At 51.6% G+C, this 25,796-nt stretch overlaps 5 protein-coding genes across 6 annotated transcripts in view; 2 read left to right on the top strand and 3 right to left on the bottom strand.

Annotated features, from left to right (window-relative positions):
* Positions 1–8,334, top strand: part of ADCY4 (adenylate cyclase 4) — a 15,851-nt gene extending 7,517 nt beyond the window's left edge. Inside the window, exons 11-25 of the mRNA XM_011385532.1 lie at positions 1,479–1,522; positions 1,662–1,748; positions 1,961–2,030; positions 2,385–2,482; positions 3,166–3,250; positions 3,345–3,482; positions 4,093–4,203; positions 4,496–4,680; positions 4,887–4,971; positions 5,416–5,574; positions 6,855–7,001; positions 7,302–7,409; positions 7,526–7,640; positions 7,905–8,029; positions 8,111–8,334. Coding sequence (XP_011383834.1) covers positions 1,479–1,522; positions 1,662–1,748; positions 1,961–2,030; positions 2,385–2,482; positions 3,166–3,250; positions 3,345–3,482; positions 4,093–4,203; positions 4,496–4,680; positions 4,887–4,971; positions 5,416–5,574; positions 6,855–7,001; positions 7,302–7,409; positions 7,526–7,640; positions 7,905–8,029; positions 8,111–8,263 — 1,710 coding nt within the window. The 3' untranslated portion in view covers positions 8,264–8,334. The remainder of the gene's footprint in view (positions 1–1,478; positions 1,523–1,661; positions 1,749–1,960; positions 2,031–2,384; positions 2,483–3,165; positions 3,251–3,344; positions 3,483–4,092; positions 4,204–4,495; positions 4,681–4,886; positions 4,972–5,415; positions 5,575–6,854; positions 7,002–7,301; positions 7,410–7,525; positions 7,641–7,904; positions 8,030–8,110) is intronic.
* A 1,444-nt stretch (positions 8,335–9,778) lies between these two features.
* On the bottom strand, positions 9,779–11,701 carry LTB4R (leukotriene B4 receptor). Its single transcript, XM_011385533.2, has 2 exons — positions 11,587–11,701; positions 9,779–10,985 (listed from the first exon to the last, which is right to left on the bottom strand). The coding sequence occupies exon 2, from the start codon at positions 10,974–10,976 to the stop codon at positions 9,918–9,920; it is 1,059 nt and encodes a 352-aa protein (XP_011383835.1). The 5' UTR covers positions 10,977–10,985; positions 11,587–11,701; the 3' UTR covers positions 9,779–9,917.
* A 2,291-nt stretch (positions 11,702–13,992) lies between these two features.
* On the bottom strand, positions 13,993–17,323 carry LTB4R2 (leukotriene B4 receptor 2). Of its 2 annotated transcripts, none has more exons than XM_011385531.2 (2): positions 17,308–17,323; positions 13,993–15,515 (listed from the first exon to the last, which is right to left on the bottom strand). In XM_011385531.2, exon 2 carries the CDS (start codon positions 15,503–15,505, stop codon positions 14,429–14,431), a length of 1,077 nt encoding a protein of 358 aa, XP_011383833.1. In that variant the 5' UTR covers positions 15,506–15,515; positions 17,308–17,323; the 3' UTR covers positions 13,993–14,428. The 2 variants fall into 2 exon arrangements, with proteins under 2 accessions (XP_011383833.1, XP_023381933.1); XM_023526165.1 differs by lacking the exon at positions 17,308–17,323 and adding an exon at positions 15,838–15,916 and having other exon boundaries at positions 13,993–15,525.
* CIDEB (cell death-inducing DFFA-like effector b) lies at positions 16,029–20,474 on the top strand. Its single transcript, XM_011385529.2, has 6 exons — positions 16,029–16,105; positions 17,778–17,965; positions 18,271–18,415; positions 19,299–19,448; positions 19,684–19,874; positions 20,046–20,474. The coding sequence occupies exons 2-6, from the start codon at positions 17,925–17,927 to the stop codon at positions 20,173–20,175; spliced, it is 657 nt and encodes a 218-aa protein (XP_011383831.1). The 5' UTR covers positions 16,029–16,105; positions 17,778–17,924; the 3' UTR covers positions 20,176–20,474.
* Positions 20,475–20,555: 81 nt separating this feature from the next.
* NOP9 (NOP9 nucleolar protein) lies at positions 20,556–25,696 on the bottom strand. Its single transcript, XM_011385528.2, has 10 exons — positions 25,338–25,696; positions 24,675–25,127; positions 23,870–23,980; positions 23,472–23,613; positions 23,167–23,359; positions 22,409–22,549; positions 21,911–22,036; positions 21,509–21,745; positions 21,179–21,284; positions 20,556–20,839 (listed from the first exon to the last, which is right to left on the bottom strand). The coding sequence occupies exons 1-10, from the start codon at positions 25,582–25,584 to the stop codon at positions 20,682–20,684; spliced, it is 1,914 nt and encodes a 637-aa protein (XP_011383830.1). The 5' UTR covers positions 25,585–25,696; the 3' UTR covers positions 20,556–20,681.
* Positions 25,697–25,796: the final 100 nt, after the last annotated feature.

Here is a 25,796-nt window from a genome sequence, read left to right as displayed (position 1 = left end):
AGACCCAGACGACTGTTGCAGGATGAGGCCTCCAGGGTAAGAGTGAAATAGAGGGGGGAGCCCAGGGACCTGAGACAACGTTGGGTGCAGCCCCATGATGGGAATATACCCCAGAACCCATGCCAGACTTCCCCAATCCCACACTAAGGTACAGGCTAGGAGGTGTCAGAGTGGAGGAGCAGGAGCCCTTTGTCTCGGGGTATCTACTGAGGCAGTACCTCACCAGCTCAGAATTTTGCTTCTCAGCCCCTGAAGTTCCAGGTTTTCAATCACGTTAGAAATGCTGAGAGTCGCAATTGGCTTACTCTTAAACAATGAGAAACTTTGGGGTCGTGGGGCCTTGTTTGTGCCAGTAGATCCCATTCATCCAGTCATTCCTTCTGCAGTTTTTGAGCACCTATTTTGTGGCAGGCACTAAGCTAGTTCTTGAGAAGACAGAAATGAATAAGATGTTTTCCTTGCCTTCAAATAACTTACAGGCATTGGCCACGTGGGCAAGTAGGGAGTCTGAAAAAACTTAGACCCAGACATAGATGAATAGATGGGCTCATACCTAGAACATATCTTTCAACCTCTCTCTATTTCTCTCAGTCTCTGTCTCTCCTTCTCCTTTCACATACACGAGGTTTCGGTTTCGGGGGACGATGAGGACCCCTGTGACCCTGCCTCCTTCACGTGAGCCTAGGGGTACAGGGAAGAAGGTCACCACGCATCTTGCCCTGGGCCATGGCCTCGAAGCTTCGCCCTTTACCTTGCTGTTTGTCCTAACCTGCTTCACTCGCTGCTCGTTTTCTTACCTCTGCACACACTCACCGTAGTCTTTTGGGTGCAGAAGAGAATGACTCTAATCAAGTCTGTTTCTCTTCCCCTTTCTTCTCCATTTTTTTTTGTTTGTTTGTTTTCCTCCCCTACCACCGTCCAGTTCAGCCTAACCATAACTAAAGTTTTGAGGAGAGTCAGACTGTTCTTTTTTTTGTTTGTTTGTTTTCCTCCCCTACCACCGTCCAGTTCAGCCTAACCATAACTAAAGTTTTGAGGAGAGTCAGACTGTTCTGCGTTGTCACTCCAATGCACGCCAACGAGGATTTTTTGGCATCTTAGGGCTATAGGAAAATCCCTGCCTTTGGAATTTGTGCAGTCCTTAAGGAAAATGAGACATAAGAAACCAACAGCCATGGAAGCCTATAAAAGATACACGGTTGCCTCATAAGTGATGGAAATTATAAGGAAGTCAAGGTATAAGGCCGCTGGGAGTCTAAAGAGTCAGGAGGAACCTTTAAGGAGCTAATGTGGTTTGAACCTTCCCTCAAGAACAGGTGGGACTTGGTGGAGAGAGAGAAGTCATTAGAGGCAGGGAAAACAGCTGGATCAAATGCTCAAGGTCAAAGACATATGTGGATACAGAATGCTTCACTGCAGACAGGTTCCAAGGATGCCCACCATCTTCCCATCCTCCCCTTCTTGTGTTCTCCCGACAGGAGAAAGCCCTGGCTTCCTTCGGCCCCCAGTGGAGCCTGGACCGGTGAGGAGGCCCAAGCAACTTTGACAGTGGGGCTGTCTGGATGACCTACCTCCATTTTCAGGGAGGTGGGGGCTGCTCTTGCTTTGACCAGGTGCTTTTGAGGGTCTCAGTGGTGACAGGCCGGGCTCTCACTGTGCAGGAGCCGTACCCCTCGGAGACTAGATGATGAACTGGACACCGGGGATGCCAAGTTCTTCCAGGTCATCGAACAGCTCAACTCTCAGAAGTATGGAGAACAGAAGAAGGCTGGGAGGGCTAGAGGCCATGGGCTCATGTGGTAGGGGACACGTAGTGTTCCCCTGATGACCTGGGGGTGGGGGTGGGGGTGGGAGGAGGGCCTTCCCTGCTCCAGCCTGGGGAAAGACTCCTCTGACCATTCTTTCCTGCCCTGATCTTTCCTCCTCTGGGCTTACTGCCTCCCCCTTGCCTTCCTACCAGACAGTGGAAGCAGTCAAAGGACTTCAACCCACTGACATTGTACTTCCGAGAGAAGGAGATGGAAAAAGAGGTGGGCTTAGGGGGTGTGGCAGGCATCAGAGGATTTCCTTACCTTAGCTCCTGAGCCCTGGGGAGGGGACAGTCCTGGTGGCCCCACCTCCCCTCCCCAGGTCTGCTCAGTTTGTGGTCCTGTGGGTGATAGAGGGGATTGTATCTCTCTAAAAGCAAAGTCACCCTATAGATTGAATTACCGGGTGGTGATGGGAGAGAAAACTGAGCTCTTTGGAAAACTGGGCAGGGGTTACCTGGGACTAAACTGGAGGGTGAGACAGTGAGACGGGGGGACCCACTCATTGCCCGGGATTGACACAAGGTGATAAGCAGCACTGGTGCCCCTGTCTCCACCCCGAACCCTCCCTTCCAGTATCGACTCTCCGCACTCCCTGCCTTCAGATACTATGCAGCCTGCACCTTCCTGGTTTTTCTCTCCAACTTCATCATCCAGATGCTGGTGACAAACAGGTGAGAGAGTCCCAGGCAAGGGAAGCCCTAATTCTTAAAAACAGACCATCTAGTTCCTCCGGATCCCCAACACCCACTTTTTCTTTTACCAACTTCCCCTTGGTTTCGACACTGACCCATGGAGGAAATGGAAATACGTGTTCTGGGGAACCGTGATAATCACGGGCCCCATTTTACTCCTGCATATCCTGTGAATTTTCTACATCTGGTGGACCCAAGCATTTTCAAATGCCTGTCTCTCGATTCTGACAACATTCCCATGGAAGTTTTGTCCCCGTTGAGAAGCTTAAATCTCATAGCAAATGAGCGTAGAAAAGTAGGTCCTCACTCCTAGTCCATTGCTAAGAGGGGCAAGGACATTTTCAAAACTCAGCCAGGTGAAAGAGGTTTGGCCCAAAGTCCTGGGGACCAGTCTGATGCAGCCTCGGCCACTCTTGTGAGCCTCCTGCCCCTTTCTAATCTTCTCCCTACCTTATTAGTTCCTGTCCCAGCCCAAAACTATCCCAGGCCCCCGAACTCTTCCATGGTATATGATGTCTTTTATCATCCCAGACCCCATCGGCAGCCAGTTCAGACTCCCAGGACCACTTCTCCCCATGTCCTCCAACCAGAAGGCGCAGCACCCTCCCACACACAGGGAGCCTGCTCTGGCTCTTGACGTTCTCACTGTTGTCTCCCTTTAGGCCCCCAGCCCTGGCCATCACCTATAGCATCACCTTCCTCCTCTTCCTCCTCCTCCTCTTCGCCTGCTTCTCAGAGCACCTGACGGTGAGGTGGGCTATGGGGTGGAAGTGGCAAGCTGAAGCTCTGACCGTGACATGGCCCCCGCCCCATGGCTAAGACCTCCATTCTCCTTCCACAGAGGTGTGTTTTGAAAGGCCCCAAGATGCTGCACTGGCTTCCCGCACTGTCTGGCCTGGTGGCCACACGTCCCGGACTGCGGGTTGCCCTGGGCACTGCCACCATCCTCCTTGTCTTTTCCATGGCCATTACCAGCCTGGTGAGGGCAGAGGGGGCCCTATGCACCCCCATCAGGGCATGTTTGACCTATCAAAGTCTGAAAAGGGCCTCCTGGATTTGGAAGGGCAGTTAGACTAAGGCCAAGGGATTTGGAAGGGCAGTTAGACAAGTAATGAAAAAAATGATAGTCACCCACAACCTACCACCTGGGTATAATCATTGTTAACACTTTGGTGGACAGTCTTCCTGTCTTCTTTCTATGTAGGCAGATCTTTATTACTTAGCTTCCTCACTGTGATTTTGTAATGGAGTTTGGCTGATTATTTCAAACTTAGAATCATTCCTAGAATTCTATCCCTGAAAGACACTTTATAAATCATCTCCCAGCCAAGAAGGGAAGCTCAGGCCCAAAAAGGGGGAGTGGCTGGCAAGAGATCACAAAGTGGATCCACGACAGACTAGTGCTCATGACACCCACTGCTCTAGGCCCTGCTCTCCCCACCAGTGAGCTCCCTCGCCAACCAGAAATAGCAGAATCTGCTCCTTCGGAGGAGTCTGGCCCTTACTTATCCCTGGGTCAGCTGAAATCCAGCACACCATTGTGCCCAAGGAGCTACCTGCCCACCTCAGCTCCTCATCTTCTTCTGCAGTTCTTCTTACCGGCAGCATCGAACTGCCCTTTCCGGGTGCCCAATGTGTCCTCTGAGGCTTTCAACCTCTCCTGGGAGCTCCCTGGGTCCTTGCCTCTCATCAGCATCCCAGTGAGTGTCCGCTCAGCCCTGAATCTCCTTCTTCAGAACCTTCCTCAGCTCCTCCCCCACCTCCTTAGTTGAAAAACACTCCATCCCGTGCACTGGGACAGACATAAGCCACACTTGGGAGTGTGTGGTGTGTGTGTGTGTGTGTGTGTGTGTCTGTGTGTGTGTCTGTGTGTGGACACCCCCTGCTCCCCAGAAAGGACCTGGGTGGGGCAGGACAGGAATGCTCAGGCATTCCCCACCCCTGCCTGTGGGACATGCCCCACCTCGTAACCAGCCCTCCCCTGCCCCACAGTACTCCATGCACTGCTGTGTGCTGGGTTTCCTCTCCTGCTCCCTCTTTCTGCACATGAGCTTTGAACTGAAGCTGCTGCTGCTCCTGCTGTGGCTGGTGGCCTCCTGCTCCCTCTTCCTGCACTCCCATGCCTGGCTGTCGGATTGCCTCGTTGCCCGCCTCTATCTCGGCCCCTTGGACTCCAGGTGCGCGTAACCATTGGACAGAGGTGTCTGGGCCCTCTGGGACGGGGTGAGATGGGACAGGGCAGAGCTGTCCTCACCTCGCTGACCTGAACCTCCCACAGGGTAAAGCAGGAGGAAGGTTGAGGGCTCCATGGGCACTGGGGGAAGGGGGAAGCCATCGTGAAGGGGGCAGGGCAAGGGACAACCCTGATCCGTGGCCTCTTCAGGCCAGGGGTGCTGAAGGAGCCCAAACTCATGGGAGCTATCTCCTTCTTCATCTTCTTCTTCACACTCCTTGTCTTGGCTCGGCAGGTAAGTCACCCAGCTCAGCCTTCCAGGGCCTTGGTATGAAGGGTAAGGTGGGAGGGTCCCCATATTTGTAACTTAGTCTCTCTCACCCTTTCCTTAATCTGTCTCCAGGGCTGAGCCCAAGTGGCATACCCTTTGAAAGCTTCTAAGTGAAATTTCCTATTCTCTTTCTCCTTCACTCCCCAAGGAGAGTGTCCTCAAGTTCTCTCCTCCCTCCTCCCTCCCACCCCCAATCTAGGAAAGTCCATGCTTAAGAAAAAACAATCTGCTGCCAATTCTGCCCACCCTAGTTTGAATCTAGTTTCAAGGGAGTCACCCCAGGGGTAGTTGCACCTTAAACCTTATCTCTAAACTACAGGGTAGTGTGGTTTTAGGGGGGTGAACACTCAGGTGCTGGGGATTTCCTTGCACTATGTCTCCCCATGGCCCCCTGGCGACCATTCCCAGAATGAGTATTATTGCCGCCTGGACTTCCTGTGGAAGAAGAAACTGAGGCAGGAGCGGGAAGAGACAGAGATGATGGAGAACCTGACTCGGCTGCTCTTGGAGAACGTGCTTCCTGCGCACGTGGCCCCCCAGTTCATTGGCCAGAACCGGCGCAACGAGGTAACTCCCCACCCCTGACTCCCGAGCCCCAGATACCATAGGGACTAATTTCAGATGGAAGTCTTGGCCCTTGGCCCAACCTCTCTGGACTCTCCCTTAGTGGGTCGGGCGGTTGCTCAAACCTCTCCACGTCCTTGTCAGGTGCCTCTTGTTTTCACAAGATCTTAGGCTCCGTCTTTGATGAGCACAGAATTTTAGTGTTTCAAGTTCTTGGAGAGAGTGTCCACTCCAACTCATGACCACGCCATGCCTTTCAGAAGCTTCATCAAGTGTTGATGGGAGTTGTGTGGAGGACACAGTCCACCCATCTCTCTGGACCCGCACTATCCAGTATGATAGCCATTAGCAATGTGTGGCCATATAAATTTAAATTAATTAAATAGAAAATTCAAGTCCTCAGTTGCACTGGTCACATTTTATGTGCTCAACAGCTGTATGTGCTTAGCAGTCACCATATTGGACAGCATATATAGAGAACATTTCCACCACCACAGAAACTTCTGTTGGATGATGCTGTTCTAGATCCTCAAATATCTTGCTACAGTCAGACCATCAGAAGGTCACCCACATATTTTCACCATCTTATTTGTACCGCCACCATCTCATACTCTCTGCTATGGAAATGTTCTTGACCTGTATTGAAGGGCATTGAAAGAAACAGCCCAAGGGCTATTTCACACCCTTTAGCCCCCACCAACTGTTCTCTGCTCTGAAGATTAGGAGTAGGTCTACTACTGGTTTCTTCTCTTATAGATATTGATAATCTTGTAACCGATCATGTTGCTGACTTCGCATTGGATACTAAAAGCTCAGAGCCAGAATTGAGGACTAACAAGGACTTCATGATATCCATTTTGTGAAGCAATCTCAGATCTAATTCCATCTTTACCATCTTACCCTTATTTTTCCTTTGCCCCATTTTTCCTATTATTGCTTTATTTTATCTTGCAAATTGTAGCTATCTTTGTAAGCCAATTTAACTGATTTAAAACCTTTTAGCGATAGCTAGGATATAAATATATTTCCCATCAATGTATCCCAGTTCTAGAAGTGACTCCCCTCACATTGCTGTGAGGTGATCTTGACCCCAAACCTATCTCTCCTGGAATCACAGTGAGACCCTGTCTTTGACTCCTGAGTCACATCCCTTGGGTAACCTGGTCCTCCCCATCCCGCCTCCTCCCCAATCCTTCTTACACACTGGAGGAGGCTTGTGGACACAGGGACAGGAGGGGAAAGAAGGTGGTCTACAGCCTTACCCCAGCTTTTCGCCCTCCCAGGACCTCTACCACCAGTCCTACGAGTGTGTCTGTGTCCTCTTCGCCTCAGTCCCAGACTTTAAGGAGTTTTACTCCGAATCTAACATCAACCATGAGGGGCTAGAGTGTCTGCGGCTGCTCAATGAGATCATTGCTGATTTTGATGAGGTAACAGCTCCACCGGTCACCCAGTCCTACGTCCAGGATTCTAGAATTCCCCACCAGCCCCGCCTTCCACTTTGCTCTCCTGGCCATGAAGCCCACCCTGCTTTCTCAGTCTTCCCCCTCCTCCAATTCTCCAGCTCTATCCTCTCCAACAACTTTGTCTACAACCAACTCTCCCTCCTGCCACCATCCCTGACCCCACAGCCTGGTCCTTTAGCCTCCAAAAACCTGGGGCTGGTCTTCAGGGAGAGAGGAGGAGGAGAGCAAAATAAACTGGGGACACAGCCTCCTCTCTCTATACAGCTGCTCTCTAAGCCCAAGTTCAGTGGGGTGGAAAAGATCAAAACGATCTGCAGCACCTACATGGCAGCTACAGGCTTAAATGCCACCTCTGGACAGGATGCACAGCAGGTACAGCATTCCTTCCTTACCTATCAACCCTCACCTGGGCTCTCATTGGTGGGCCCATAAATGGGCCTTATTCCTGTGCCCTCATTGACCTATCCTGGTGGCCGACCCATTGCCAGGATGCTGAGCGAAGCTGCAGCCACCTTGGCACCATGGTGGAGTTTGCGGTGGCCCTTGGGTCTAAGCTGGATGTCATCAACAAGCACTCATTCAACAACTTCCGCCTGCGTGTGGGTAAGGGCTTTCCCTTGCTGGGGCAGTCTGGGACCTCCTCCTCATCTTCCCCAAGTCCTTTGTTATCTGCTCTTCCAGGTATGGAGCTTGAAGCTGCTGGGCCTCAAGCTACGAGGCACACCCACCCCCTTCCCTAGGCCACCCTCCTCCAGCTCCAGACTTCTTTACTCTAAGGGCCCCCAGGCTCTTCTCCCTAGTTCCGTGAACCTTTTCTTCCCCGCTACCTCCTCAAATCTCCCCTCTTTTTACCACATCTCTTGTCAGGGTTGAACCATGGACCTGTGGTGGCTGGAGTGATAGGGGCCCAGAAGCCACAATATGACATCTGGGGCAACACAGTGAATGTGGCCAGCCGCATGGAGAGTACAGGAGTCCTGGGCAAGATCCAAGTGAGGGAGCCACACTGAAGGCAGGGGGGCAAGGGATAAGGATAGGGCCACCCCTACTACCTCACCCCCCTTCAATTGCAGGTAACTGAGGAGACAGCCCGTGCCCTGCAGTCCTTAGGTTACACCTGCTACAGCCGGGGTGTCATCAAGGTCAAAGGCAAAGGGCAGCTGTGCACCTACTTCCTGAACACAGATTTGACACGAGTTGGACCTCCTTCAGCCACCCTGGGCTGAGACCCCACTCCTTCCTCTCCACCTCTAAGATCCTCAATAAAGAGACTCTGGTATGTCTGGAGCCAATTGATATTAGAGCTACCGAGATAGCTGGGATCACCTACTCCTTGCCTCTCAGCAGGACTGCTTCTTCCCAGGCCAAATTGAGTGTGTGTGTGTGTGTGTGTGTGTGTGTGTGTGCGCGCGCGCGCGCGCGCGCATGCGCATGAATTTGTATTTGTGGAAGGGGGTGATTCTTTTTCACAAGCTTAGGAAGATAACTGTCTCAGCCTCCTACCCACCTGCCAACGTGATTCCGGTATTTTGTAAACCTTGGAAGCATGAAGAATTTTAGCCACATGACTCAAAACAAGGATTTGTCCTTTCCTGCTCCCCATCCTCAAATATTGGAAGGAATCTCCAGGAAAATGTCATTTGGCATTTACTCATTTATCAAAGACAAAATAAGTATCTATTATGTGCTTACTATGCAGCTTGGGTGAGAGGCATTGAAAATATTTATTAGGTCTCTCTCCGTTTCAGCTGCTGTTCTCAAATGACCCACGATGATTTCCGGGGAGGACCTGTAGGCAGTTTGGGGGTTCTTCTGTTCTCAGATCCTTCAGATGCCCCTTGCTTCCTTCTTCATCCTTCTGCTCAGTTGTTGATATGGTGCTTGAAACAACCATGGTTCATTCCTACCTGCTCATATTTTTGGGTCTATGAGGGATGCCTTGACTCCCTAGGTTCGTTGCAGATGTTACACGTGGATTTTTGTGGGGTTTTTTTCTCTATTTGTTCTGTTCTTATAGGAATGATTCAAAAAGTACACCACAGCTACTGCTGCTACCATCTTCCTAAAGTGCTGGCAGAACAGAAAGAGGCTCTCTAACACAACAGCCATCCCTAGGAAAAAGTTGTTCATCCATCTCACTTTGGGAAATCTTCATTTCCTAAGAGTGACTACAGTCACAGAGGACCCTTAGCCCCACCTTGTGCCAGAGTGTGTTTTGGGGCTGGCGGAATGCTTATGTGAAGAATTCTAGGATAAGACTTGCTGACTTGGTTCTCAAGTGAGGCCTCCTTGGGAGATGGAGGGAGGGAAAGCAATCCCCTAGAACCCCTCCTACTGAGAAGATAAAGGTTTCTGGCAGGAAGTTGGAGTCTTGCTAACAATAATAACTCTGAGTTTTCTCAGAAAGTCCGCTGAGTCAGGGAGACAGGATGAGCGATAAGTGATGAACCCCCATGTGTGGTCTTTCTTGCTTAGCTCCTTCAGGAGTCTGTTGTTCTGAGTATGACCTGCAGGCCACCTGCCTCAGAATTGGGCAGTGGGGCAGGTCTGATTTCTATGTCTGTCTTTGTGTCCTTTTCTAAACCGAAAATCATGGAAAACTAAAGGATGTGCCTCTCAGCTATCTGGAGGGACCCCCATAAAGGCACCCAGGAGCATCCCAACCCACACAACACACACATTCTACACACAAGATGGACTTGATTTCAGACTTCTGTTTTAATTGCAAAGTTGCCCAGCCTCTGATTCTGCCCGTACTTGCCCCTCCCCTCCCTCTTCTTCCGCTCCACCCCCATGAGCCTTCTCCTGGAGGTGCAGTGCAGAATTGGGTCAGGCCAGGAGGAAAGCCAGCTTCTTTCCACCAGTACTCCCAGGCCTGGTTCAGTTAGCTTCATCGAGAGGGTTGGTGGAGACAGTGAGACTCTCAGCAGGGCCAGGGTCGGGAGAGGCAGGGGAGCTCCTCACAGTCTGGTTCAAGGTACCCCCACGGCGGGTGCTGGATGCCTCAGAGCCGGTGGCCTCTAACAGCTTGGCAACGAAGCCCACACCAACAGAGCGCAGCAGGCTGCCGCCAGCACAGGCATACAGCACAGGGTTCATGCTGCTGCTCAGGAAGGCCAGCGCAATGAGCACGTAGCGGGCCAGGGTAAGCCGCAGCCCCACAGGCCCCGACCTCGGGGCCCTGCCAGCCAGGGCGCGGCTGGCTTCAGCCAGGTTTACCAGGTGGTAGGGCAGCCAGAAGGCGGTGAAGGTCAAGATGATGAGCACCACCAGGCGGCTGGTACGGCGGCTGCGGCGGAAGCGCCTGGCCTGCAGCCTGCGCCCGATGTCGGCATAGCTGGCCACCACGACCAGAAAGGGCAGCAGGAAGCCCGTGAAAGCCTCGAAGAGCAGATGGAAGGCTCTGTGTCTTTCACTGGAGTATGTCAGGAAGCAAACTAGGCTCTCGTTTTTCGGTACCACAGAGCGATACACAATGACGGGCGTGGCCAGCAGAGCTGACAACACCCAGATGCCTGCTAGCACCCTCCGGGCCATCGTCTTGGTGCGCAGCTTCTGGGACACAAAGGGGCGGGCCACCGCCAGTGAGCGGTCCAGACTCATGGCCATGATAAGCAGGACGCTGGCATACATGCTGACTCCGCAAATGTAGTGGAACAGGCGGCAGCCAGCCACTCCAAAAATCCAGGTGCCTCGGGCCAGGGAGTGGAGGAAAAAGGGAGCAGTGAGCAATACAGCCAAGTCGGCCAGGGCCAAGTTCAGCACCATCAGGGCAGTGACAGAGCGCTTTTGCATCTTTACCAGGATGCTCCACACCACAAAGCTGTTGCCAGGGAGCCCCACAGCCAGAGCCACTGACAGTAGGATGATAGCCAGCAGAGAGATGAACATAAAACTTTGTGAGGAAGGTCCTGCAGGAGATGTAGTGTTCGTGGCCATTGCAAGGACCTGGAAGGTGAGGTGAACACTCGCATGAGAGTAGGGGACCAAGGGTTTCCTGAATCTCTAGACACACCTAGCCTGAGTACTCTAGTCTTTCCACAAGATCAGCAGCATTAGAAGCACCGTCACAATAAGCACCTGTCTTAGGGGACCTGACCGAGTAGAAAGACTTATTTCCTAACTGGGCCATGGGGCCCCTTCCTTCCCACAGACTCAATTGCAAAATCCACAGCACCGGCAGCATTAGCATTTCTAGACCCTTTCAGCCTTCTTCCCTTAGGAGATCCTCAAACCCAGAACCAGACTGGGGAGATTTCCTTGCCAATGCTGTACCTGTCAAAAGGCTAGCTCCTCTGTCTCCTGTCAGGTACTTAGCACCCTCTGTCCCATTGACATCCTCCAATCCCCTACCCACTCTTCCAAGAGATGCCCAGAGTCCACCAGTAATAACAGGGATGGGGAGCAGTTCCTGGAGAGGAGAGGAGAACAAATCCTCCCAAGTCCTTTTACCACTAGTCAGGCTCTCTTCGGAAATTCCTTTTCACCTTCTCTCATGGCTGCACCTCACCCCTCTATGACCTCCCCTTTCCCCAGGGTCCTTACTTACAGGCTTTGCTGAATACTGGTGGAAGCTGGTGCCAATCTGAGGGTCAGGGAAGTGGTGTAGCCTATTCCAAGATCTGTCCCAGTGTCAGGGGTCTGGCCCCAGTCCTGGGTGCTGTCAGCTAAGTCTGCCAGAGAGGAAGTACTACAGAGCAGGGGAGGGGGAAGACACATCTTCCTGAGGGTGGGGCTGAAACTCCTACCCCCTTCCTTCACTAGGAGGGGAGAATAGCCTTTGTGTCCCAGAAGAGGCCAAGAAGGGACAGCGAGAGACGAAAGAGGGGTGCAGGAGTGAGCAGGCTGGGGTGTGGCCTCAGATGCAGGTCTAGACTGGAGAATTGAACAGACTAATAAATTGTGTCATACTGGAGAAGGAGGGATGGAAGCTAGAGAGGGGAAATGGACTTAGACTGAGAGGACAGAGTGTTGGTTATCTTTATATTTTGTGTGAACAAGCAGATTTTGAGATTAATAGAAGTTTAGGTTAGAGCTATGGTTAAGTTCTGAGTTTGGGTTATAATTTTGTGACTTAAAGGTCAGCACCTTGTCCTTGGCCTGGGTTCAAGCCATTAGCTGAGTTGGGGTGAAAGGGCCCTCTTCTAATACCCCCATCCCTACTCTCATTGAAAAAGACTGGTTCTATTCTAGATCAATCAACTCCCTTCTCTTGGTAGAAGCCAAAGCCCAAAAGGTCTCCTTAGGATCACACAGAATGCCAATTTCTTCCTCCTCTCCCAGCCACTTGCCTTGTGCTTACCCATGTGGCTACCCTGAAACATGAGTTTGGATTTAATATCTGGGCACTGAGCAAGGAGGACAACTCAGCACCCCTTCTTTTCTACCTTCCCGCAGCTGACTCTTCAGTTCCACCTTTTAGACACACAGAGGAAGTAGAGGCTGAGCGTAGGAAAAAGGCGTGAGGGAGTACGGGTGGTGATGCCACACGCCTGCCCTGCTAAGAGGGGATACCAGGACTGTGGAAAGGGAAACGGCCCCCAAAAGGGTCGCTCTTCCCCTTCCTCCTCTTCACAACCTCTCCTGCAGAAGCTAAGAACTGAAAAGTCTTTCTTTCATTCTGACTATTATCCTTCCTGCTTCTCTTCCAACTCTGTCACTCTCAGGAAAGATGCAGAGTGTAACAGTGGTCTTGGAAGTCCCTTACCCTTTGCGGCCCCCACTTTCTCTGCTTTGAGAAAAGCCAGAGCAAAATTGACCCAGTAGCTGTCAGGCAGAGGATATGATGAAAATGAATAGGCTGAAACCACAGCAAGAACCAAAGGCAGAGTTGAGGAAGGGCTTTCTGACCACAGATGGTGTGTGAGACGAGGAATATGTAACAGGAAGTTAGGGACCAGAGCATGACGACAGGAAGAAGCCTCTGCAGTCGAAGTTTCAGTACAGAAGCTTCTGGCTCAGAGCTCTTGGGTCAATCAGAGGCCCCTTCTGACACAAACTGGCTCATCTTTGCCTCCTCTCCCCAGCTGCTCCCTACCTCCATCTGTGTCAATGGCCTTTCTTCTTCCACCCCAGATTAGACACTCTAAGTATACCTGCACCCCAAGTCCAGAGCTCCACAACCAACCCCAGTTTTGGTGGCCCTGGTATGACCCTGAGAACTGAATTTCTTTTGCTTTCTCTTGGCCTCTGCCTGGGTGGTGTGAATAGTCACTAAAGCAGAACCTGGGGTACTTTAATGGTCAGAGTGACCAGAACTCAGGTAACCAACCATTTGAGTTGCCGGGGACTGAGAGGACTGGGACAAGAGACTTCCAATGTGAAAACTGAGAAAGTCCTGGGAAAACTGAGATGAGTTGGTCACCTTAGTGACCACATGTGAGTGCACATGGGCATCCCCTAAAAAGAATCTCATCCTACATCCACAGACTCAAAAGTGTCAGGATCCAGAATAGTTTTGAGAGATAGAAATAGAGAGATTCCAAAAGATGAGAGCTGGGAAGGATTGTGGAGGGCAGGTGAGGAACAGCTAGCAGTCTTGTGAAGAGTCAAGATGGCAGAGGAAAAAAAGGAGAAAGGAGAGGTGGCACCGCCCTGAAAAATTCTTCCTGTCCTCCACACATCCATACCATTCCTCATGCTCCCTCATCTCCAACCCCCAAACATCCCCTAGATGAGCAAGTGCCTGTTTCTGGGCTCCTTTTTGTGTCCGGTGACCTTTAGGAGGAGAGTTGTATTCAGAGAGGAAGATAAGTCTCAGACTCCCAGGGCCCTTAACCCCCTGTGCCAACCACAGGACAGTCAGGAAAACTTTCCTTTGAAATCCCGCAGACTGACTTTTGCCTTCTAGAGCCAGTTTCTTATCCCATCCCACCTCCCACTTGGCTCTTACAGACTCCAGAGAATGGATCCCATCCCCACCCCACATCCAAATGTCCATAACTTTTCTTCCTTTTCCTCTTTTTATTTCCAAAGTGGTTCTTCTATAAGCTGAAGAGGACAGGTCAAGATGCCACTGAAGGCTGGCATTGCACAGCTTTGGCCTGACCCTGCAAGGAAAACAGGTGGCTTCGGTATGACTCAGGTGTGCTAAACCACCAGAGGGAGCACACTTAAGCCGTTATGTAATGGCTGCCCAGTATCTTTCACGAAAGCTATTTGAAGCAAGCAGCTGTGGCACATGGGCACATGCCAACCTGCAAGGGCCGCCACCCCTCAAAATTCCCCGGTTTGGAGGAATTTGGGGCTGCCCCAGGTGTGTAATAATTCTGCTTAGACAGATCCAAACTGTCATCAGAAAAGGATTCCCAAATGCTCTGGAGTGGTTCCCTGGGTTCCGGAGGGAGATGCAAGGGTATAGAGAAAAGCAGGCCTGGTTGTAGGGTTTGGTGTCAAGGGTCCCATTCCTGACTGTCCTTCACTGCCCCACCCCCTGGATCTCCATCGCCTCCGCTCTGCCCCACTACTTTGAGCCGAGGGTTAGTTCGGAGCTCCATGGTCCCCTCCCTAGAGCGGCCGCCCCCTCGGGCCTCCCCGGAGCCCTCAAAGAGTCGTGTGAGGAAGCGGGGACCTGCGCGGGGCAGCAGATCCCCAGCAGTGAAGAGGTAGAGCACCGGGTTGACGCTGGAGCTGAAGAAGGCCAAAGCTGTAGTTCCAGCTCGTGCTGCCTGACCCGCGCCACCCAGCTTCGCCAGGGCCCCTTCGGGTGGAGCCAGCGCTGCCACCACCTGCACAATGTTGACTGCGTGGTAGGGGGCCCAGAGCAAGCCAAAGGCGAGCACGATGGCGCTCACCAGCCGGCCCACCCGCGTGCTGTTCCTCCTGGAGCCCCAGCGGGCACCCCGCAGCCAAGTCAACATCACACTGTAGCAGCCGAGCACGAGCCCAAAGGGCAGCACGAAGGCGGTCAGAGTTTCCAGGCTCAGGTGAACGGCGGCGTGGGCCCACGACGGGTGGCACAGCTGGCACACGTGGTCCTCCCAGAGGTGGCGGTAGACGGCGGCCGGGATGGCAAGTAACAGAGCGGCCAGCCAGATGGCAAGCAGCAGGCGGTGGGCCAGGGCCGTGCTACGCAGCCGAGGCACCAGGAAAGGGTGGGTGACCGCGAGGCAGCGCTGCAGGCTGAGCAGGCTGGTGAGCAGGACGCTGGCGTACATGCTGAGCGCGCACACGTAGTAGACAGCCTTGCAGCCCGCCTGGCCCAGCGGCCAAGCCTGCTTCACCAGGAAGGCTACAAAAAGCGGCGTGAGCAGCAGCACCGTGCCGTCCGCCAGCGCCAGGTGCAGCACCAGAGTGGCCGCCAGTGGTCGCCCCCGTGCAGGCCTCCAGCCCGCCAAACTCCACACTACGAAGGCATTTCCAGGCAGCCCCAGAAGCGCTGCCAACAGCAGGAAGACCACTCCTGTGGCCCGCGAGGTTGTCCAGGTCAGCAACGTCTGGTTCCCTGGGGGACGATAGCAGTCCAACATCCTTCTGTGCCTACAAGGAGCTGGAAAAGGCCATAGAGCACATTCAGGGGGTGGAGCGAAAGCCCACGGTTACCCCTGATGCCAGGTGAGAAGGGACTGTGCCTTCCCCCGCTTCCCTGCAGCCAGCCTCTCCTCTGCCTGGGAGCCTTCTCTTCCTCAAGGACCTCAGCCCCAACTCAAACACTATTTCTTGGAACCCAAATCCCCTGCTCTCAGTCAACTGACCTCCCCAGTCCCAACTCCCAGGCTGTCGCCATCTCCACCTCCACCCCTCTAGCCTGGCCTTCCTTCTAAGTGGTGGGGAATAAAGGTGCTTGGGTAGATTTACTTACCAGACGGGTGAGTGGGGACGGCGCCTCAAGGGGTCTGGGGAAGCTGAAAGGCAAAGCAACAGTGGGCAAGGCACCTACTCCGGTCCTGTGCCTGTCGGGTTTGTAGAGGGTGAGGTGGGAATGGGGAGGGACAAGATGAGGCCTTTCCTGGGACACCTCCCTCACTCCACTCCTTCCCATCACTAACACGTCTGGGCATGAGAGAGCATGCTTCCTGAGGAAACAGGATAAGCTGAAGGGGTGCAGAAAAAGTTCCCTGGTCATACAGGTAAAGGAATAGGGACACTGCTGAATCCTGACCCTGGTCCTGTTTCTGCGCTTATCCCTTCCCCTGCTCTGGTCCAACCCCCTCAACCCTATTGTCCTTCTGCTCTCTAGTCTTTCTGGCCTACACTCAGCGGAGAAGGCCCAAACTACTCAATCTCAGCTGCTCTATCTTTTCCTGTTTCTAGACTCCTGGCTCTGCTGAGCCTCCTTTTCTTTCAGCTTGGCACCTCCACTTCTCACCTTTTCCTTGGGCCCTGCCCCAATCATTCCACCCTCAGGGCTCTCACTGGACTGTCAATGACAGCTTTCAGTGTAAAGCATGGTGCTAAGTTTTGCAGGGAGTGAGGGTTACATGGAGGTGTAAGAGGTGTAAAATCTGGTTGAGGAGTCGACACAGCCATGAAGAGACCACATACTGGGCTGCACCAGGATACAAAACAAGAAAAAAAGGAAAGGGTACAGTGCTGGAGACATACTGAAAAGAAGACTTCGCTGTTTGGAGAAGTCAGGTAAAGCTTGGAAATGAAGAAATTTGAGAGGGACCTGGTAGACTGATAAAGTTGCGGGAAAGAGAAAGAAAGGCCTTTGCCCAGTCAACAGCCAGAACTCAGGGTTTTGGGAGCCAGGGCACCAGTATTGTCTTTGGTTCCCTCCAAAGCAGAGTCAAGGGCATGGGTACAGGTAATCCTGTATTTAAAAGATCAGCTTAGAAAGCAGATGCAAGAGCAGGGGAAGAGAGAGAAGAGGAGAGCCGATAGGAATGTGCTATTGAGCTCCTTCACTAAGCATCAGGAACCTCTGAGAAATGCACAGAGTTCCTTCCATAAAGATGAGGCATTAGCACTCCTATACAGACTTGCAGTCTATACTCTTCAGGGGGCTGACTGGACTGCCACAGCTTCCGACAAGACTCCTGGGCAACAAAGCAAAGAGATTTGCACTCATCTAAGTGGCTTATGGTCAGTGAGAGTCTGAGCTTCTACACAACTGTCCCTCACCATTGCTGCTGAAATTAGAGATGGGACACGGGGCACCAAAAGCTAAAGTCCAGATACTATCAAAGGACCCCACCCACCCCCACTTCGCATCATGCCCATTAAATGGTCAAAAGAGAAAGGTGAGAGAGACTGTGACTAATCCAGTGTGGCTGATGCAGGCAGTTCTGTTGAATGAAACTAGAGAAATGTTGAGCCAGCCACTCACCTAGACCACAAAGGAAAGAGCAGGAAAGCAGGAATGCCAGAGTCCTAGATAGGATCCTGGTGATCCATGGATCAGGACCCATCCTCTCCTCACACCCCACCCAGAGACACACTGCCTCCTCTTTCATTTCTCTAGGCCTGGCCCATTTTCTCATACTCGGTCTGACCTCCTTTTTTCTAAAGCTGCAGTGTATGGCTTTTTCAGTAGGTGGCAGCACGTACAGCACAAATCACACAAAATGCAGCTTCTATACTTAGAAATTTCCTCCACAGAAAGAACAACACCAGAGATCACATCCCATCCTCTTCCATAGTTATCATTTACCCTCATATCATACGCTGCCATCAGAGACACATCCATACAAAGCTCCCTTGGCTTTTGCTGAACAACTCTGGGCCTCAATCCTTCCTCCAGGACCCCATCTAGGCCCCTCCCCTTCCCCCTCCCCTTGAACTTTGTCCTTCTTACAGGCCAGGCAGGGGTCCAGAGTCCATGCTTGACTCATCCCCCACTTTACTGGGCTGAGGTCTCAGCTCCGTCACAGAAAACATCAGCACTTCAGCCCAGCACAGCGAAGAAGCACCCAACCCAGAACTCTGCTCCTCTTTCCCTCCACCATGGAGTACCTCTCTGCTCTGAACCCCAGCGGCCTGCTCAGGTGATTTCTAATCTTCCTCTCCACTCTCCAACTCTGGGGATAAGGGTAGGGCAACAAAACTCCATTCAGCCCCTAGGAAACTCATGAACCCATACCCCTTCCCCTCCCCATTCCTACTTTCCACAGTGGGCTTGTCCAGCTCCTGAACCTCGCCCCCCACTCCCACCCCAGGGTCGCTCCCACTCTCCCTAGGATACTCTAATCTGAAAACCTAGATCCCTCCCTCCCTTACTCTCCAGCTACCCTACCCCCATCATCCCTATCGCACTAAGCAAACCCCTCGTTCCTTTCTTCCCAACTACCAGGTCTGTATCTAATATGAGCTCCGAGTTTGGTCGTAGGGTCTGGATCTCAGCTCCACCACCCCAGCGACCTTTCCGAGTCTGTGATCACAAGCGGACCACCAGGAAAGGTCTGACAGCCGCCACCCTCCAGGAACTGCTAGACAAGGTGAGTGAGCCAAGTCCTTGGGTTCCTATTGCAGGGACAGCCAAGGAACTTGAGAAGAGTGAGAGCTTGGAATGGCCAGCAGAAAAGGCTCAGGTTACATGCTTGCCCCTCCCTCTGAGGACTAAAAGCAGGGGGGTGAGCTCAATGACCTCTGCTGCATTTGGGTCAATCTATTTTTTTCCACGGAGTGGGCTTTTCTTTGGGGATAGGGGAGGGAGAGTTGGAAGGATAGAATTCAGAAGTCAGTATAGAATAACAATTTGTGTGATCAATCTAGGTCAAATCCTGATTCTGCCATTTCTTAGTGTCAAATCTTGGGAAGTGATTTAACCAATCAAAACATCAATTTCTTCATCTATAAAAAGAGAATGATCACATACTTCCTAGGGTTGTTGAAAGGAGTAAAAGAGGATAATGTATGTAAAGTGCTACACAGATAGGGGGCACTAGTGAAGACTCAAAAAAAGTTGTCATTATTACTGAAAACAGTTCTGAAGAACTCTATGAGAGGGGGAGAGTGAGGTGGGACATTGGAGATAAGAGTCCATGTCAGGCCCCATCAGCATAATGCCTTATACCCCTAGCCTATGCCCATTCATGAAGGATGGACTTCAAGGGAACTTGACTAGCTTTTTAATTCCAAACCAAGAGTGACTTGGAGGGAAACAGGGGGAGATGACAATGACATGGTAGGAGCAAAGCAGGAGCAAATAGGAAAGAAGCTTAGCCCCTAGTGAGGGTCCCTCAACAACTAAAGAACTGAATGGATGGCAAAGCACCAAGAAGTAGAGTTAGGTTATCAACCAGTGTTTTGGGCCAACTAAGGAGGAAGAGGCATGGGACAAGCTCTGCCATTTCCCTCCTGCTTCTTGCCACTGGGCAGGCACTGGAGACCTTGCTGCTGAGTGGAGTGCTAACTCTGGTGCTAGAGGAGGATGGGACTGCCGTGGAGAGCGAGGACTTCTTCCAGCTGTTGGAGGATGACACATGCCTGATGGTGCTGGAGTCCGGGCAGAGCTGGAGTCCCAGCAGGGTGAGAGGCTGGTACTGGGGCTGCTATAGGCCACTGATCCTTTATATCTCTCCCAAGCCTCTTCTCTTGCCTGCCCTTGATCTTAGGGGCAGAGGTAATGAGAGAGGTGTGTTGTCAAGGACACCTTATAGTGGACAAACCATCCAAGCAAGGGTGGGTCGGTCCCAGTGCTGATGGGGATTAGTGGTGGATGTCAGTAGGTGAGGATCCATTGCAGTCATGGGGTACCCTACAGAGTGGGGTGCTGTTATATGGCCTGGGCCGGGAGAAACCGAAATACAGCAAGGACATCGCCAGAATCACCTTTGATATGTACAAGCAAAACCCTCGAGACCTCTTTGGGAGCCTGAACATCCAAGCCACATTCTACGGGCTCTACTCCATGAGTTGTGACATTCAAGGACTTGGTCCAAAGAAAGTACTCAGGTCAGAAACCAAAATGTTTTACTTCCCCCTTCCGACAGCTTCAGTCCCAAATTCCTTCTCCAGCGCTCACCTGCGCTCACCTTCCCTGTTAGCTCTGCCTTGTGCAGAGCCCCCACCCCCAGCTCTATGGCTTCCTCCCAGCCATCTGCCTGCCTCATCTCTGCCCTGCAGGGAGCTCCTCCGATGGACCTCCACACTGCTGCAAGGCCTGGGCCACATGTTGCTGGGAATTTCCTCCACCCTTCGCCATGTAGTGGAAGGGGCTGGGCAGTGGCAGCAGGGTCGCCTTCATCCCTACTAAGAACTCTGAACTTCTGCTCCTAGACTTATTCCAAGACACAGCTGTAAGGACTGTGACAGCATCAGGTTTGTAGACTGCAGACAGTACAGACTAGATAATTCACCTTGTTTCCCCATTGTCCTCTAACCCCATCAGCATTATGCCTTACACCCCTAGTGTATACCCATTCCTGAAGAACGCCGTCTCCTCCTAGCCATCTTTCCAGCCTCTCACCTACCCTGAAAGTCCGCAAGCCTGTCCCAGGCATCTTGATCCCACCCTGATTGCTGCTACATCTAGATGTCCTTACAGTCCTCCTGTCCCTGAGCTCTCCAGCCCTCTTGTATTTTACCTTGAGATCTCTATTTCTTTGTACTCTTCCCCTAAGAAAACCAAAGACATTTTCAATAAAAATATAAAAGTGTTTACTAATAAGACTTTTGACTCCAATTTAAACCAGGAAGGGGATAAAATAGATACTCCCTTTCCCCCTCCCCCATCAACACCCAGTCCCGGATCCCAAGGCCTCAGTCCTCAAGTATTGAGTTCAAAATCCGCCTCCGCTTGGCCACCGCCCCCTGCTGCTGTTCCCAAGCTTCTCGTCGCTTCAAGAAGGTAGTCAGGGCCACATTTCGAGCCACGTGGTGACCAAAAGGATCTTTTATCAGCTCCTGGTTCCGCTCCCCTGCAAAGAACAACATTCATGTTCAGTATCAATATGTGATCATTCACCCATGTTTAAAGAGACTCTACTTGGGTGAACGGTCCTCCATTTTCCCTGGACCCTGGGTCTGCCTCAGGATAGTGAACCCCCCACAATCCCAAAAACAGAAGCTGGGTGGAGGGGTAGGAGCACAAGGCTGCACAGAGGGGAAGGGAAGAGCAGACTGCTGAGCACCATGGCCAAAACCACCCTTTGCAATTGAAGTTTCCGCTGAATTTAAATCCACTCTCCAACCACCCAGCTATCTGAAGTGAGGGAATGGAAGGTCTGGAAAGGCCAAAGAGACATCCTGGTACTCACCCAGCTCGGCAGCAATTTCCTTCCGGGCCCCCAAGGCTGCTCCACCCCAGATGACATCTAGCACACGGCTGCCATGGCGACTGCAAGCCAGAGCCACATATTGTCCCTGCATTGAGACAAGCAAGGTAGGTCCCTCTAGGGCAATCCATGAAAGTGTGCTGGGGAGAGTAGTTGTGGGGTGCAGGGGAGTGAAGTTTCAGAAGTTTAGAGGCTGAGTTGAAAGAGCCTATAAACCACATATCCTCTCTCTGACTCTGAAGTCCTGGGGGAAGCTCATGTTCTCTACATGGATAATGGCAAAGGAATCAAAGCAGATACCAGAAGTCTAACCTTTAGGGTCTTCAGCACACGGCGGCGCTGCTTGCGCGTCACAGAGGGACTGGTCAGGATGGCATCAAGCACATGGGAACCAGAAGGGCTTTGGGCCAGAGTCAGAAGTTGTGGTCCTGTCAAGGCACCCAGACTTCGAAGTATAAGGCCAGGAGCAGAGAAATGTAATAGATGCTGGAGCAGTAGAGACCCAAGGACTGACACTTCCCCTAGGGCCCTGGCTGTGGCCATTTCAACCTGGGAGGACAGAGAAAGGATATTAGGAGGCAGTCACCAAACTGCCACCTCCTCTTGGATGAAGCCAGAGATCTCACCACCCTCACCTCAGTAATGAGAGGCTTCCTAAGCCCAGGGAGGCCCGGTTCCCAATCAGTCACTGGCTTGACCTCTCCCCTACCTCACCTGGTGCTCTGCAGGCACTGCCCCTTCCTCCTCTACTAGTCCATAGTACACCTCGTAAGCCATCAAAGTGGCAAAGAGAGGCACGCAGGCCACTTGCCGGGAAGAGGGCTCTGCACAGTGGAATGCCTAGAAGACAAAATATAATGAATCTGAGAACTACCTCATCTTTAACCCTGACTTTCTAGATAGGGGAAAGCATCAGGAACAGCAGGAATGCCAAACTCCACAAGAATGTAAGCTGCATGAGGACAGGATCTCATCAGCCCTGCTGTATCCCCAGCCTCTATACATGTAACAGGGGTCAAATAAAAATTTATTTCTTAAATAAACTTCGCTCTTTGTTCTGGGAGACAATTTTCACTCCAGGGCTATGAGATGGCTTTAGTTTCATTTTCCCGTATCTATGAACTCCCTGGGCATTAAATCTCTTGGGTCCAGAGATACAACTAAAGATTCAGTAAGTCCTAAGAGGAAGAATTTGAAGTAATATCCACTCACCTCTAACAACAGCTGCAGGACCTGGACTTGGTGGGTCCCAACTCTGCGGCAAGCCCCCACCAGGGCAACAACTACCCCTGGGTGACCCTGGGCCAGCACAGCTTCCAAGGCAGGGCTCAGCTCCTCAAACACGGAGGACAGCTGAAAGGGGGCATGGGATAAAAAAGTCTGTCATTCTAGTAACTATGGGCTGTTATTCGGACAAATCTTCCTGCCAAAAACAACTATAAATGCTAGATAAAACAAAAATCATTGCCAATATCAGGACTTTGGTTTGGCTGGATAAGAAAAGTCCAGGACAAGAGGGCAGTCTTAGAGGTATTGCCTCACATGGGGAGGGGACTTTAAATGGCCGTACTCTCAGAGTAAAGGAGAATTAGAATCAAACCTGCCCTTCCACCCTACCTCCCAATCTTTGAGATCCCAGAGAAGCATGCCTTGGCACTAAACAGCAAAAAAAGAGAAGTTATGGCAACAGTTCCAGCGTTCATGGATTGTAGCCAAGTACCCAGTCTGAGTGGGCTGTGGAACCTCAGGCTGCTAACCCGGTTTAAGCCAGTCTCATGCTGGTATTGGCACCCAAGAGAAGCCAAAGCAAATCCTTTCTGGGAAGAAACCCCCAGGAATAACTTTTCAAGAATAGCCAGCACACAGTCAGAAATACAGAGGCAGACACACAATAAAAATTAGGCCCAATATTCAAGAACAAACAGAAACCACAGAGTATAGAAACAGACCCAGCCAAGTTCCTAACTCACTAGCTCAGGTGTAGTGATAGCATCCAGTAAACGCTGCAAAGGGAAGTTGGCAATAGGATGTGCAGCGAGGATCTGCAGCTGCCCTTGGAAGTGATCCTCAAAGAGGCTCCAGAGCTTCGGAGGCTCCAACACCAGCAGCACCTGCTCCAGGAGTCTGGAGCTCGTCTGATCCCGCAGAAATAGCAGTAGGGGGCTGGGGACAAGGAGAGGTAGTCTTAACTCTACTTCACCCAAAATACCTATATGACCTCATTCATTTCACACAGCCCCATTAACCTTGGTCAATCCTGAGGCCCTGACCATACCTGCCATCTGCTGAGGAATTGCGGTTACTCAGGTAGCAAATCACAGCATTACAGAGGTGGGCACAAAACTGGGGAAGTTTGCGGTGTAAGATCTGTAAGGCCACTTGAAGGCAGAAGCTGGAGATCTTGTCAGTGATAAACACTGTGGGAAGAAAGCAGAAATAATAAAAGCAGCTTTCCCAAAATCCAGATGACCTATATAACCTTAAACCTCAAGTGACAAGGTACAAGGGGCTATAGACACAAAGGGTCTATAAAGGTCTATAGAGAGCCTTTGCAACATCAAACCAGATCAGGTTTGAAAAGGAGAGGAATAATACTGACCTAAATAAAGGCCTTGTTTGAAGATAATTGCCTCCAGAAAAGTAAGTCCTAGACCCTCTTATTTCTCTCCTTACCAGCAATATCCTTCAGAAAGCAGGAGCTCAGGTCCTGAAGGCAATTCAAGAAGGATTCAGGAACCTCAAAATCAGTTGGTTTACATTCTCGAGGTGGGGCCCTTTGTGTTTCTGAAGGAAGATCAAGAATATGTGCAGTGGTGAGATCACAAACTATCATCCAGGAGGGAGAAGAATTCCATTGATGAACAAAGATTCAGCTTAGAGATGCAGAACATTTCTTCTCATCTAGATGACTGAACTGAGACTACATTTCTATTTTAATTTTTTAAAGAAACTTCAACCAGCTTCCCCATGGTCCACTGGAGACAGTCCAAACTACTCAGCCAGGAACTCAAGGTGCTCCAAAATCAGGCCTCATCTAAATGCTCTAACCTTATTTGCCAGAGTTTTTTAAAATGTAGGTCACTGCCTGAGTGCACTATGAAATCATTTTAGTGGATCTCAACCAGCACCTTTTTAACAAAATACAACAGAATAAAATAAAAAAGGGATGAAAATTTCAGAGTGGGTTGCATGTAGTGAGGATATTATTTCCTGGAACTTTTGCTTGAATCCACCACACACACACACACACACACACACACAAATGTACATTAAGTCGTTTAGCTGGCCCCTAAACATGCCTATACATTCTCAACACTGGGCCTCTGTGCACACTTATCTTTGGTCTACTAAGCTCTGTCATAACTTCTCTGCTAATTATTCAAGGTCATGAAGAATTATTCTTCTGTTTACTCTCTCCCTCTGAACTTCCTAAACCCTCCTTTTCTCTAGATCCACTTCCTTCTCTTGTAATACTTACCAGGTGACTGGGAGCCACGATGTCTGGCTCTCTCAGACTCCAGAAGAGTCCCTCCTAACACCTGCAGCAGAGTTCTGACCACGAAGCTGCTATGTGTGTCTCCACAGTAGAAAAGAAAATCATCACACACCTCAGAGGCTAGTCCTTGGACCAGCTCCTCCAGGGTCTCCAAGGAACCTTTCTTCCCATCCTCCTCCTCCTCCACCTCCTCATTTTCTGCACGGCTCCCTAGCAATCGAGGCAGCTGTAACAAAGCACTTTGCAATACATGGACCCCGCTTCGATGACAGGCCACAAAGCGCAAGTTGGAACGCAGAGCTGCCCACACCCGACACAGAGGTTTCAGGGGACTGAACCCCAACAGTTCCTGCAGCATCTCACTGCCAGTCCTGTGTGTGGCCAAGGCTATGGCCTGAGCCTCCGCTTCTTTCAAAACATTGTGCACCATCAGCTCTGGAAAGACAATGAAAGAAATATTTTAGAGAGACTGAGAGGAAGATAAGGTTATGTTTCATCACTGAACCAAGGGTCTGAGAGTGAGGAAGAGGATACGGGAGATGAAACTAAGTCTCCACGCCCTGGGAATCTACGAAAATTTCCTTGCCTGACCTGGATTTTATGCCCGAGTTCCTCTCTTGGTCCCACTCTGAAAGTGCTCCCTACCTCGTTCTTCTCCAGTCTCCGGGGCCTCTTTCAGCGCGGACAGCGCCCGGCGGAAATACCCCAGCGCTTCGGAGCTTAGGTGAAGGGGCGCATCTAGAGCCGGCTCCGAGCGCCCGTCCGGAGGAGGGCAGGGTTGTCGCTGGCGGCCTGATGCGGGGCGCCCTGACCCCCTGGCCCCACGCCCCGGTTTGCCGCCAGCCGGGAACCGGCGCCGGTCCTTATGGGGGGAGCGCGGCCCCAGCCCCATGGGTACTTCAGGCCCTCTCCGACGGCGAAAGCTCCCTTCTCCGCAGCGGGACAGCACTCAGCCAGGTGTGGGCCGGCTCCCTACGGAGTCAGAAGCGCCGGCACGCTCAGGACGCAGCTTCTACGTCAAAGTCCCGCGACGGCCCCCGGCCTGGCTGGAGTGGGTGTGTCCCCAGGTCGCCCCGCCTCCACGTGCCAGAACCGCTCCCGACC

Source organism: Pteropus vampyrus, unplaced genomic scaffold (assembly GCF_000151845.1).
Source record: "Pteropus vampyrus isolate Shadow unplaced genomic scaffold, Pvam_2.0 Scaffold736, whole genome shotgun sequence".
In the NCBI taxonomy this organism is placed as follows: Eukaryota; Metazoa; Chordata; class Mammalia; order Chiroptera; family Pteropodidae; genus Pteropus; species Pteropus vampyrus.
The sequence above is the reverse complement of the archived record's forward strand: the minus strand, read 5'-3'. Positions and strand labels throughout refer to the sequence as shown.